At 41.4% G+C, this 14402-nt stretch overlaps 2 protein-coding genes across 2 annotated transcripts; one reads left to right on the top strand and one right to left on the bottom strand.

Moving 5' to 3' along the window:
- Positions 1-4943: 4943 nt before the first annotated feature.
- nup62l (nucleoporin 62 like) lies at positions 4944-7445 on the bottom strand. The gene is made up of 3 exons (XM_004557732.4): positions 7070-7445; positions 5434-6954; positions 4944-5341 (listed from the first exon to the last, which is right to left on the bottom strand). Exons 2-3 carry the CDS (start codon positions 6946-6948, stop codon positions 5183-5185), a joined length of 1674 nt encoding a protein of 557 aa, XP_004557789.1. The 5' UTR covers positions 6949-6954; positions 7070-7445; the 3' UTR covers positions 4944-5182.
- Positions 7446-7851: 406 nt separating this feature from the next.
- Positions 7852-13848, top strand: pdk1 (pyruvate dehydrogenase kinase, isozyme 1). Its single transcript, XM_004557733.5, has 11 exons — positions 7852-8306; positions 9361-9502; positions 9605-9676; positions 9766-9950; positions 10803-10892; positions 11000-11077; positions 11198-11274; positions 11371-11469; positions 11596-11706; positions 12062-12175; positions 12283-13848. Exons 1-11 carry the CDS (start codon positions 8198-8200, stop codon positions 12421-12423), a joined length of 1218 nt encoding a protein of 405 aa, XP_004557790.1. The 5' UTR covers positions 7852-8197; the 3' UTR covers positions 12424-13848.
- Positions 13849-14402: the final 554 nt, after the last annotated feature.

Raw genomic sequence — 14402 nt, 5'->3', positions numbered from 1 at the left:
ATGCAGCTTCTCCGTGTCTGGTTCTGACTCTGGGAACTGATAAAAGATGACCTGAGGGATCTGGAGATCTGGAGGGTTCATACTGGGTCAGGAGGTCATTGATGTATTTTGGTCCTAAACCATTCACAGCTTTATAGGCCAGCATCAGAACTTTAAAGTCTATCCTCTGACGGACAGGCAGCCAGTGTAAGGACCTCAGAGCTGGACTGATGTGGTCCACTTTTTTGGTCTTAGTGAGGACTCGAGCAGCAGAGTTCTGAATGAGCTGTAGTTGTCTGACTGATTTTTTAGGTAGACCTGTAAAGATGCTGTTACAGAAGGTACAGCCAGTCACTGTAATATGAATGTAAATGAGGTTTTTTTTCTGTGAATGGTAAGTATGTAAATTTTCTGTTTTTTCTTCTTTGAAATGACATTTAGGTACATTGTCTTGTCACAAACAATAGATATTTGAAAATAACTGTGCGAGTCTAATGTGAGAGCAGCTCCATTTTTCCTCTCTGCTCACATTAGCTCACCTTGGTTCTCACATATGAACTCCATCTACTGTACTACGAGCCTCACTTTTTGGTCTCTGTGGGGAATTCAAAGCGAAGACGGTGAAAATCAAGTGAAACGCTTTAATTCAAAATGCCTTAAAAAAAAGTTTTTGCCAAGTAAAATAAAAATGCTTAAAGAAAATCTTTTCCTGTTGAATTTTCTTGTCATGAACATATCTGACATGAAAGCAGGACTGAAGTCAGTTATCTTTATAAAGTTATTTCACATTCAGCTGTAACAAACTCCTTTCTAATAGCGAGTTTTCAGATAGTCAGAAATCCAAACACATGAAGTATCTGATTCAATTCAATCTTATTTATACACTGCCAAATTACAACAACAATCACCTCAAGGCGCTTTATACTGTAAAGTAGACCCCACACTAATACAACGGGGAAAACCCCAACAATCATATGATGCCATGTGAGCAAGCGCTTTGGTGACAGTGGGAAGGAAAAACTCCCCTTTAACAGCAGAACCAGGCTCAGGGAGGGGCGGCCAGGGGTGGTTGGGGTGATGGAAGGAAGACGGGATAAAGACATGCTGTGGAAGAGAACCGCAGATTAATAATAAGTAGTGATTCAATGGAGGTGTATAAACACATGGTGAGTAAGAAAGGTGTCTGAAAAAGAAATACTCAATGCATTATGGGAATCCCACAGGAGCCTACACCTAATGGAGGATAACTAAGAGAGAATTCAGGGTCACCCGATCCAACCCTACCTGTATGATTTAGCAAAAAGCAAAGTTTTAAACCTGTTACTGAACAATTAACGATTAATTCATTTGCAGGTTTTGCAGGTTTTTACTACTAAACGTAGTAAAACCTGCAAAACTACCACTGCCACTGCTTTTATGTTAGAACATGCATTTATATGTACTGTGTTTGGAGATATCACAACATGAAGAACTTAGTATGTTTTAAAAAGTGTTCTATAAATAATGGTATTATAAATTATTGTTCAGCACAAGATCTGAAAACTCTTTGCTGACGATAAGAGCCCGACTGATTTAGCAGCCAGTATTAGTTATCTGCTGATCTATCCGTATGAGCATTTTTAATGGCTGATAAATATAAATTTTACCCTTTAAAGTCTGAACCATGAAGCAGTTGTTAGAAAACTCTCATTTTTGAAAATCGAGTTTCTAGCCATTAAAATTTTTTTTATTAAATATTATTTTGCATACATGAGTTTTGATTTGTATTATATTTTCTTCATTTGCATTTTTTATTTATTTATTACTTCCAGACCCATTCTGCCCGACTCTTCCAGCCCAGTCAGGCAGAATGTAAATGAGTAATTACATAAAACATAACAAACAACTATTTATGGCACTAAAACTTGGACTCTACTGGCAGAATCACTTCCTCTTAATAAAAGCTGTAAACTGAAGAGTTAAGAGGCTTCCAGCACAATTTGTCTGCATTTTTAAAAAATAACCAGCAAATGAAAACTGAAATCTTAGCTTGGCTATGATCATCATCAGAAATGTATGGCTTTGCAAAGTGTAAAAAGTCCAGTGAAATCACTAGTTACTCCAGATTTTCAATGAAATGTGTTTTGGGGCTCTTATTGTGGTGAGCCCAGCTTCACTACACAGGAGTAGAAATTGATAGAAAGCTTTTTTTTTAACTTGCTTTTTAAAAATAAATTTAATTGGTTTTTTTTGTTTTTAAAATTCAGTTTCATTTTGGTTTGATTCCACGGTGGGTTTCCTTGCTTCAGTTTAGCTGTCATTGTTTAAAAGTCTTTAGTTTTTATTAGTTTGGGTGTTTTTAATTTGCATATGTCAGAGACAAGATTTAGGAAAATCAGTACAGGTAATACCTTAAAAACAGAAATCTTTGAAAGCAGTTGACTTTCAGTCTTGAAGGCATTCAGAGTCTCGATAATCATCAAAGTCTCATCAGTTGTAATATTGTAATAACCGATGCTAAAACTAAGATTTACAGTAATTGTTTACTTTTCAGCTAGTAATAATTTCTTGAAAGTTTTTATTATAGTTATAAAAAACTTTTTTTCTTGTTTGGGATCCAGAACAAGTTTCTTCTTCAGGGAAAATAAAGTATAAAGTAAATTAAAGTTATATAGTGGTGCTACTGGATTGGCCTACAGTGGGGCAAAAAAGTATTTAGTCAGCCACCGATTGTGCAAGTTCCCCCACTTAAAATGATGACAGAGGTCAGTAATTTGCACCAGAGGTACACTTCAACTGTGAGAGACAGAATGTGAAAAAAAAAATCCATGAATCCACATGGTAGGATTTGTAAAGAATTTATTCGTAAATCAGGGTGGAAAATAAGTATTTGGTCACCTCAAACAAGGAAAATCTCTGGCTCTCACAGACCTGTAACATCTTCTGTAAGAAGCTTTTCTGTCCCCCACTCGTTACCTGTATGAATGGCACCTGTTTGAACTCATCATCTGAATAAAAGACACCTGTCCACAGCCTCAAACAGTCAGACTCCAAACTCCGCCATGGCCAAGACCAAAGAGCTTTCGAAGGACACCAGGAAAAGTATTGTAGACCTGCACCAGACTGGGAAGAGTGAATCTACAATAGGCAAGCAGCTTGGTGTGAAAAAATCAACTGTGGGAGCAATCATCAGAAAATGGAAGACATACAAGACCACTGATAATCTCCCTCGATCTGGGGCTCCACGCAAGATCTCATCCCGTGGGGTCAAAATGATCATGAGACCGGTGAGCAGATCCCAGAACCACACGGGGGGACCTGGTGAATGACCTGCAGAGAGCTGGGACCAAAGTAACAAAGGTCACCATCAGTAACACACTACAACACCAGGGAATCAAATCCCGCAGTGCCAGACGTGTTCCGCTGCTGAAGCCAGTGCATGTCCAGGCCCGTCTGAAGTTTGCCAGAGAGCACATGAATGATACAGCAGAGGATTGGGTCTTCCAACATGACAATGATCCAAAACACACCGCCCGGGCAACAAAGGAGTGGCTCCGTAAGAAGCATTTGAAAGTCCTGGAGTGGCCTAGCCAGTCTCCAGACCTCAACCCCATAGAAAATCTGTGGCGGGAGTTGAAAGTCCGTGTTGCTCGGCGACAGCCCCAAAACATCACTGCTCTCGAGAAGATCTGCATGGAGGAATGGGCCAAAATACCAGCTACTGTGTGTGCAAACCTGGTAAAGACCTATAGTAAACGTTTGACCTCTGTTATTGCCAACAAAGGTTATGTTACAAAGTCTTGAGTTGTATTTTTGTTATTGACCAAATACTTATTTTCCACCCTGATTTACGAATAAATTCTTTACAAATCCTACCATGTGGATTCATGGATTTTTTTTTTTTTTTTTTTTTTTTTTTTTTCACATTCTGTCTCTCACAGTTGAAGTGTACCTCTGGTGCAAATTACTGACCTCTGTCATCGTTTTAAGTGGGGGAACTTGCACAATCGGTGGCTGACTAAATACTTTTTTGCCCCACTGTACATGCCAGTTTAAGCTGTATTTGGCCCATGAACCAAAATGAGTTTGACACCCTGCGCTAGAGGCTAAGCCAGCCGACTTACCAACAAGTGCCAAAATCGGGAAATAGCACTTTAATGAAGTCCCAGAAACTTAATTTAGACCCTGATCCTTGTGATGGAAGCGCTTTGAGTATCACCAAATGGTTCCTGCAGGAAATGATTACTGATGCAAAAAGTTTCAGCTGCCAGTCTAACAAAATAAAAAGCAACAAATCCTGCATCCATTTCAGTCCAAGTATTATGTGGCCTGTTCAACGTGCCATGTTGACAACCTTTGAAAAACAGTTATCTTTAGTAATAAGAGATATGGCTTGTTTGCACCAGAAGGTGGCATGGTAGAAGTTCATGTTTGCCTTATTTGTCCATCAACAGTTTGTTTTTTTGTTTACTGCACAAACTTAAATCTGTAAATAGAACAAATCAATTCCATCCACACCTCTCTTATCAAAATATATATGCTTAGCTGTAATTCAGCTATTACAGGGGCACCGGATATGTGAACAAAGCACTCCCTCTGACACAGAAAATAATTTTGTATTTAATGCCCACTGTTTTGCACATGTCTCAACTCTGTATATTTTTTATATATTTTATTTATTGTTTACTCTATTTAATTTGTAAAATATGTGTACACACACACACACACGTAGAAAAATATTTAGTATACACATCCAGAAATGCATATACTATTATATATTGTACATATATTTATTAGTTTCAGATGTAGCCATTCTTGTATTTTGCTTGTTTACATTATTGTATTTTGCACAACTCTGTTGCTTGTGAAGCTCGCACACAAGAATTTCACTCACATGTGCTGTACCAATGTACCTGCACATGTGATGTGACAATAAAAGTGATTTGATTTGATTTGATAATTAAAAAACAAAACAAAAAAAAGACTTCCATTCCAAAGGTTTATTTAATCAGACTTTTTAGAACAAACATAACAATTGACATAGAAAGAGAGGATCCTTTTCACTACACTAAAGGCAAATGCACTGAAAATATCAATCTTTATGCAACCAAGAAAACTCAAAATAACAGTAATGAAGGTTGGATCTACACCATCTAAAGCCCTGATGACACCTCTGATTACAGAGTAAAAATGTAAGCACACAAGTAAAAGTATTTACTGCAGATCAGTCGAATGTTAACCGGAAGGTTTTCTCCTGCTCCTTTCGTTGGGTGTCGCAAAGTTTGGACACTTCCTCGACCTTTCTCTGCAGCAGAACAGAGTTCTGATCGATCCACTGAAGTGAATCCATGTGGGCGTTGAGGATCTTACAGATCTGCTGCAGCTGATGATGAAAAAAAGGAAATTAGACATGAATTACGTGAGTAAATCTTTGTTAATCTTATCGATTATCAAAAACCGGAGGCGTCATCTTACCGGATCACTGGTGTCAGCCGGGCCGCTGGACGTGTTCAGGTGCTCGATGATCTCCTTCAGGTCCTGCGACATCCTCTTCAGCTGTGCGTCCACGTTCTCAGCGAGCTTGTATGTTCTTTCACGCTCCTCGTCGGCGTTCTGCATGTAGATGGTTCCACTTTGCTCTTTTACCGACTCCTCGAGGGGGCAGAGCAAATCTTCCAGCTCCTTCTGTTGGGACAGGATGAAATCCAGCTCCTGGTTCAGCCTCCTCTGATCCAGCTTCACTTTCTCCATCTCCTTGTGGAGGGATGTGATCTTCTCTCCGTTCTCCACCAGCATGCGGTCCCAGGCATTCACCTGAGTTGCCTGCTGTAAGAAATGTCTCTCCTGGTCCTCCAGCTCAAGACTCCACTTGTTAATGAGCCCCTCTAGCTGGGCATAGGTCATCACTGGAGGAGCTGTGCTGGTGGTGCTGGCAGTGGTTGTGGCTGAAGCAGCTGTCGTGGTGCTTGTGATCGATGAAGTTTTGGCTCCCAGCAAGAAGCCTGTAATAGTACCTGTCGTGGAGGCTGCAGCTGTAGCGGTAGAGGGGGGGGCAGATGTGGTGGTTGCTGGAACCAGAGGTTTGATCATAAAAGTCAAACCTCCACCAGTAGCCGTGGTTGTTGCTGTGGATGTGCTTGCTGCTGAAGCTGAAACGGCATTGAAAGCGAAGCCTGGACCTGCAGCTGTGGCAGCAGCTGTTGTGACAGGCTGAGCGAAGAGAGAAGGCCCGAAAGATGGTGGGGCCTGGGTGGATGCAGGAGGAGCTGGGGTTGATGACGGTTTAATCCCAAAGGTAAACCCTCCACCCTGTCCTGTTGCGGCAGCGGCGGCAGCAGCAGCAGCGGCGGCGGTGGAGGTTGGCTGGGCAAGGCTGGAGGGAGCACTGGTGCCGAAGCTGAAGCCTCCACCTGTGGTGCTGGTGTTGGTTGTGGTGGTGGAGGCTGCCGCTGATGTCACCTGGACCTTGGTAGCTCCGAAGCTGAACCCTCCAAATGAGAGGCCACTTGGTGCTGTGGAGGCTGCTGGTGCGGCTGTTGCTACAGGCTGGGTTTGAGCCTGAGATGCAGCTCCAAAGGTGAAGCCCCCTCCTGCAGGTGCAGTAGCGGTGGTCTGCGCAGACAAAACTCCACCCAGAGTGAACCCCGACCCTGCTGCTTGAGTCGCCGTGGAGCCCAAAGTCAACCCTGAAGCTGCTGTTGTGGTTGGAGGAGCTGCATTCATTCCAAAGGTTGTGGTGGGTGCCCCAAAAGAGAAACCCCCGCCGGCTGCTGTGGACTTTGCTGGGGTGCCAAAGCTGAAACCACCGGTGGGGTTGGTAGTGCTCTGGGTCTGGATGGATGAGCCGAAAGTGAAGCCCCCTCCGGTGGCTGCAGGAGTGGACGTTGTCAGTCCAAAGCCGGTGGTAGGGGCCGGGGCCGGGGCTGTGGTTTTCTGCGTTCCGAAAGTAAAGCCCGAAGAGGGCTGCCCAAAGGTGAAAGCGCCGCTCATTTTCTCCTTAAAGATAAAAAAATAACATTATTAAAATCGACGAACGCACAAAATGGTTACTTCCTCGCTGAATCATTTAGCTTTTGGCGGGTCACAAACACACAGACCAGGGGGAACTTACCGAAGAATCGGCTTCTCTTTTACGACGGCTTTCTAGACGTTGGCGTCTAATAAAGTTGACTACACCCTTCTTAATGTCACTTTAGTCGTAACAACGATAGAAAACTGGCAACATATCCTTCTTAAAAACGTGGCCAGCTGCCTCGACACTTTTTCAAGTAGGCAGTTCAGTAGTCAACTAAAGGAAATGACGGCAGTTGGCCTGAAAAACAAGCTGTTTATTTGCCCTGTATTTTGTCTAGCGGAGTACAACCCGCCTTTCTTAGTAATATTGGCAGGTCTAACGACCAATTAGAATTATAATTTCAGACAACTCAAACTTTGATTGGTTTGGCTTGTCACCTAGCAGACATACGTCGGAGATTAGGACGCTCACGTTATCAAAGACCAAATTAACAACAAGAGGTTTTACGTTTGTACGCAGTGCGAGCTGCTTCCCACCAAAATCGAAAGTTACATAAAATGAACATTATTCTATAAAGTTAAGGTACAAATAATTCTAAGTAACAAGAAGGCGCGTTATTAGAACGGTTTTCTAGAGCAAAACGAATATTGTTCTATTTTGTTGCACACGCCTATGTTAGTTTAACTCAAAAAATTGCTTCAAAACCACAAGAAGCCAGTTCACAAACTTCACGGGAACTTCTGAAAAACTCCTCGATTGTTTTTCAACGTTAACAGTTTGGCTGTGTGACGTTTAGCTATAACGTTACACCAAATTTTGCTCAATAAAGTTTGCTTGAAGAGGTAGCTTATCTTGATGTCGCTGTGACGTCTTTGAATTTACTGGCCGCACACTCTCCTTTCCACGGTGACAATTTTCTACGTCTTTTCTACGTCTGAAGTAAAAGGCGATTTAGGAAAACAGTGCCGAAGCTCTGAGAATGGAGGCTGAAACTGCACCAAATTACGAAAAAACAAATCATTAATTACTTGTGTGTTGGCAGGCTGTTAAGGTTAGCTAACAAGCTTGTGTCAACACAGATTAGCAAACCAAGCTGCAGCCCTCGCTAGGCTCTGTTGCTGTGGATGCTAATTGCAATTAAACCTAAAAAAAGAGTACCGCTTGTTTATTTATTTATTAAGCAGCAGTCACAGCTGGAAGTGAAGCAATACAAAACGTGCCAGCATGAGGATTTTAAGGTTTCTGAGGAGCAGCGTGTCCATAGGGAAGGACATCGACTACTATTCCAAATTCTCACCATCCCCTCTATCAATGAAGCAGTTTCTGGATTTTGGTAAGAAGCTGCAAGACTAGTAGATATTTACTAACATAATGCTTTACTACATCGTTAACGATACTCTGCCCTAAAATAAGGAGAATCATCATACAACGTGTATGATTCATACACATCCAGGAAACTATATGGAAATAGAAAAAACAAACTAATGTAAAGTTAAACCGAGGATAACTGCCACACAAACGGTCCTAACACAGGCTTTTCCTTCTGTGATGTAAAGGTAGTTGATACCACAAGGATGTATTTCACAAGACGAATGATACTCTTAAAATCATCTAGCCTCCCCTTATTACACTTCCTCGTATTAAACAGGAAGGGATTTTAAAGTATCTCTTAACACATGACTAATGGGATATATGCCCTGTCTGTGTAAGTCAAGCTTGAAGACTTGAATGTAAGAGTGAATGTTAGGCCCTTGATTGATTGGTTGATTTTCTCTATTTCATACTGAAAATGGTCCAGTTTGCTGAAACTATGGAAGGTTTACAGTTATAAGAGGTTATGGAGCCTGAATGGTTTGGGGGTAGTTTTGCATCTGATATGTAATCCAGCCTTGATGCTAACTAGAAGTGGGTGACATGGAAAAACTTTTATCATGTTACATTTACAGGATTGTGCAAAAGTGTTGATTTATTTGAGTAATGCTTCTAAGGACCAGACTTTATTAGTGTTCATAGTAATCCTTGCATTTGTTTAAACTGGAAACTGGACAAGTAGGGCGCAAAAAAGAAGTGCCAGGCCTAAAAACTATCTGCAGCAGATGTCTTTGTAGGTTCTCAGTCATCCTGTTCATGGTAGTTTAAGGAGCTGGGAAAGAAAGTGACTGGACTTCTATAAGTGTCTTGAAGACGTTTCACCTCACATCGGAGAGGCTTCTTCAGTTCCAAAACCAAATGGCCGACAGTCCCAAGTATTCCAGTATCCCAGTACATTTTTTGCCTTGTATATTTGTATTTATATGTATCTTTGCACATGTTCAGTAGCTTGCTCCACCTGTTTCCCATTTTTCAAGCAAAATTATTAAAAAATGTGCCTTTTGTTTCTCTCTCAGGTTCAGAAAATGCATGTGTGAAAACATCCTTCAACTTCCTCAGACAGGAGTTACCTGTGAGGCTGGCCAACATCATGAAGGAAATTAACTTGCTGCCAGACAACTTATTGAGGACGCCATCAGTCCGATTGGTCCAGAGCTGGTATGCAGGTTCTCCTTTTTTTCCACTTAATTTTAACGAATTAACAGTATTTAACTCTTGCCAGTCTGTGAAATACAAAAAGATAATTTTTCCCCCATGTAGGTACATGCAGAGTCTTCAGGAGATTCTCGAGTTCAAAGACAAAAATGCAGACGACGAGAAAGTCACATATGAGTAGGTTTCCTCTTTTAACCACTGCAACAGCTCATCTATTCCTGCAGATTCTTTTCACGCATTGCCTTAACTTTTATGTCTTCAATTAGTTTCACAGATGCTGTGATAAATATCAGAAATCGCCACAATGATGTCATTCCCACCATGGCTCAGGGCGTTGTGGAGTACAAGGAGGCGTACGGCACAGATCCCATCGTCAGCCAGAATGTTCAGTATTTTCTGGATCGCTTCTACATGAGCAGGATTTCCATCAGGATGCTGCTCAACCAGCACAGTGAGCACATGTTGTATTTTTTGTAATGTGATTGCTGAGCTGTACTTGTTTGGAAATGAAAGCCCTTGGGTTCAGGAGCCAGACTTCTGTGCTGAGAAGATATCTGAGGTTTCAGGCTGTCTGTGTCGTTTTAAAACTCCTGCTACAGTAAACCAGGAATCAACAGACCCCACCCAGTGTCATTTTCTGGCAGTTGCACGAAAACTAAATGACTTGTGTTTTATTTACAGACAGCAAAGACCAAAACAAGCTCACTTGCGTAAAGCTACGCTATAAAAACATTGTAGATAAATAAATAAAATATGGCTTATTTTGGACATCGCTAAATATTGTGAGTCATTCAGAAGGGGCTCAGAGTAGAGTTTCCACTTTTCCACATCTAAAGGAGCCAGTTCAAGTGGTTCAGGCATCTGACCAGGATACCTAATCAATGCATGAGGTGTTTCAGGTATATCCTACCAGCAGAAGGCCCTGGAAGAGACCTAGCACACGCTGGAGAGTTTATGGCTCTCTTCTGGCTTAGGAGCACCTCAATGTCCCCCTGGATAAATTGGAGGAGGTGGATGGGTAGAGGGAGGTCTGGGCATATCTGCTTAGGGTGGACTCTGTGACCTGAACCCAGATAAACAATGAGTGGATGGAATTTCAACCAAAGTTTTTATTAGAATTTCCTGCATATGGCGACACTGGAAGAACTCGTTACGGCTCAGGTCCCCTCAGGATGGTACTGCTCATCAGTTTTGTTTTAGCTCTAATCAAAAGGTCTCACATGAAACCCTGAACTTACAGAGACAAATATCAGTAAGTATTAAGACTTCACAATGTTCATGTTGTGTGTTTTTTTTTCTGTAGCTCTGCTCTTTGGAGGGAAGGTGAATCCTGCACACCCCAAACAGATTGGCAGTATTGATCCACACTGTCGGGTCAGCGAGGTTATCAGAGGTGAGACTTTCTTATATTTATAGAAACATGCCGGAGAAAAGTGTTAATCTATGCTGTTCTTCCAGTTTGCAAGCGCCATGTAACAAAAACAAACCACTTCCTTGTAGATGCCTACGAAAATGCAAGAAACCTTTGTGATCGGTATTACATGAACTCTCCTGAGCTGGTCCTGGAGGAATTCAATGGTAATTTATGTAGTTAGAAGAAACAACACAAACAGTTTCAATGATGCCGCTCTTTGAACTGGTTAATGAATGAATTGTAACGTAATCAAATGTTTTCCAATCATCTGTTTGTCCTGATAGCCAAAGAGAAGGGGAAACCTGTCACCATGGTCTATGTTCCATCTCATCTGTATCACATGGTGTTTGAACTTTATAAGGTGCTTTTTAAAAGCCTGTCTTCATATATGTCAGCATTTTATATTTCAAAATATCTCTTTTCCAATGTTAAACATTTGGATAAACACTTGTCACAGAACGCCATGAGGGCCACCATGGAGTTATACGGAGATGCCATGGAGTACCCTTCTATCCATACACAGGTTGCTCTGGGAACTGAAGATCTCACAGTCAAGGTAAATGTGCAGATAAACTCCTGTACAGTAAAGGTTAAAGCAGCAAACTTGGCATTGAAAACTCCTTCAGGTTTTTGTGTACGTTTCGGAGGAGCTTGTGTTTATTCATGCTGTTTGCTTTGTGAGGTGAGCGACCGTGGAGGTGGTGTGCCACTGCGTAAAATCGACAGGCTGTTCACCTACACGTACTCGACTGCTCCGAGACCCAGCATCGACGGATCTCGTGCTGCTCCTCTGGTGAATACTCCTAATTTATCATCACTAGTGACTGAATCAGTGTCAAAGAGAAATCAATCAGTGAGTGTTTGAAAATGGAAACAGCTGTACCAGCGTCTCCACAGCTGGGGTAGGTATCCAGCTATCCCGTATACGCCCTGAAGTTCTAGAGTTCCTTTTCGACACACATACTTGGCTTTTGCAGGGCTTTCACACGTCCCACCTATCAAAACAAAAAGCACTGCTGCAATTTTACCCTATGTTCCAGAGAAAATCCACAGCCAGTCACTTTGTTCCAGTGAATGCTGTCTTTGTCATGGAGCTGCTCTGTTGTTTCAGACTTTATCTGGATGAACTCTGCTTCATTTCTCTTTAGGCTGGTTATGGGTATGGCCTGCCCATCTCACGACTGTACGCTCGCTACTTTCAAGGAGACCTCAAGTTGTATTCTATGGAGGGTTACGGAATCGATGCTGTGATCTACATACGGGTAACCCAGTTTCACAGAAGCAGCATTAGTGCCTCTTTTAGAGAGAAGAGCACATTCCTAAAGTATCTTTTTTTTTTTTTTTTCTTTCCCCTTCAATCACGTTTTAGGCACTATCCACAGAGTCCATCGAGAGGCTCCCGGTGTACAACAAGTCAGCCTGGAAACACTACAACACCATCCACGAGGCAGACGACTGGTGCGTCCCGAGCAAAGAGCCAAAGGACATGACGACATTTCGTAGCTTGTAGATCAAATGTAAATGAAAGTGCGCAAGAGACGTAACCGAATGTGTGAGCGTGTGGCAGTAATTACATCAAACCCTTCAGTTATTTACAAACAAAGCTTAAAGAATAATAGAACAAAGTTTTAGTGCCATATAATCCACATGGAACAATGGCTTTGTTATGATCAGTACTTTAAAGTGCAGCAGCTCTTGGTTTTCCCCATTCATCTTAAATGTTAACTGTTATCTACCAGGACCAGGTTTCAACAAATGCAAGCTGTATGTTTTTTATGTTTTATATTTATATTCGACATGAAAAACTTGCAGGTGCAGAGAAATCAACAATTTAAACATACATTCATGTTTTCTCTTTAAATGATGAACAAGATGGTACTGCACAGCTGTCAGCGCTCTCTGGTGGACAAAGCTTGCAAAGGTGTCATGTTTGTCTGATGAGCTAAAGATCACCTGATGCGTTTATCAGGACACGTATAATTTTTGTGATGCTTTAAGAATAAGACTTAAAAGCCATGTTGTATTGTTTGTATTAGCAGAGGTCTCAGCAAAACAAGCGGTCTGCAGGGTTCAATGCCATCGGGGTCGGAGGACAATGTATTAAAGCTCTTATGTGAGGTTGTCCTTACAGGTATCAGCAAAAGTTTAGTTTGCTTTGCTGCTTTGAAGTTTTTCCTTTGTCTGGTTTAATTACGGTGAACTTTAGTTTCTCCTGTTACAGTTTATCTGTGCGTAGAGTTTCTCTCCCCTGTTTTTGTGGAGTCTGTTACTTTGAAAGAAAAGCACAGCTGATGTGAAATTAAAAGCTTTGCTTTTTGTTAAGCTGCTGTCTTCTAAGCACTTCTCGTGTTTCTTTTGTTTATTTATTAGGGCATTTCTAACAGGGTATTGGTTAAAGTAACGTGATGGAAAAAAGGTTTGATTTGCTGTCTGTAAATTGTTGTATTGCACTTGTTTTACATGCTAGCTTGAGAATGTTGGGGGTATTTATTGGGAGGGTTGCAGCTGGTGTGGTTTATTGGGTCAGTGTTTGTGGTTTTCTGTTATGCTTTAAAAGAAGATACAACCCTGAACTCTTTTCCACATGATTCTTCTGTGTCCTATAAGGAAACTTAATACGGTATTTTAGTGCTGTGGTTGTATTATTTGGGCTCATTCAGCTAAACTGACAGAAGTCCTTGTTTTCCATGTTACACTATCTGCAGTTGTCTGAGTGGATCATGTTCAGTATAGTAGGTTATTTTCCAGATAATTACTTTTGTTAAAATAGCTTTGTGCATGCAGAGTCGAGGTGAGACAAACTTATTTATTTGTGATCACTGATTTGTCAAGTATGTAATTAAAACTGTAACACCAGCAGTTTGACTGTTGAAGGCATCAGATATGAAATCATTGCCGTGGGGCAAAAGTTTCAATAAACTGTTACAAACACTGACTACTGCCTGTTTTTAGTTTTAGACCACACGTCTGCTGGATCGAGGCTTATGTCACATGTTTAACTCATCCGGCAAATTGACTGATGTGCTGCCACGATGAGGCGTTTGTTATTGCTCTGACAGTATTGGTCAGAATGTAACTGGACTTGCACACAGTGATCTCATAACAAGTTTTCACACAAACTGAGTCCAAGAGAAAAATGGCTTTACTTTCTCAAGACTCACTCCTCCTCTATTTTTAGTCGAATGAAATTAGTGCTGGATACGACTTTTGCAAGCTGCCTCAGCTACAGCAAACCAACGATGACAATAACATCACTTTCTTTACACTCACCTGTGAATTGTGTGCCAGATGAGCAACATCACTGACATCTGGTTAAAGCAGACTTTAATAGTCTGCAGCTGTATATAAAAGCTGTAGCAACATCTTAAGCAATCAGTCGAATATTCACCTTGTTACTTGGGTGGGTTTTGACTCAGGTCTGTGAAGCTAACCCTGAGACTGTTGTGCATACAAGCTTTGCTTTTTGAAAGAGCAGCAACATAAAAGCAC

This window comes from Maylandia zebra, linkage group LG16 (genome assembly GCF_041146795.1).
Source record: "Maylandia zebra isolate NMK-2024a linkage group LG16, Mzebra_GT3a, whole genome shotgun sequence".
NCBI classification, from domain to species: domain Eukaryota; kingdom Metazoa; phylum Chordata; class Actinopteri; order Cichliformes; family Cichlidae; genus Maylandia; species Maylandia zebra.
Note: the sequence above shows the minus strand (reverse complement) of the source record. Positions and strands in the feature narration are given on the sequence as shown.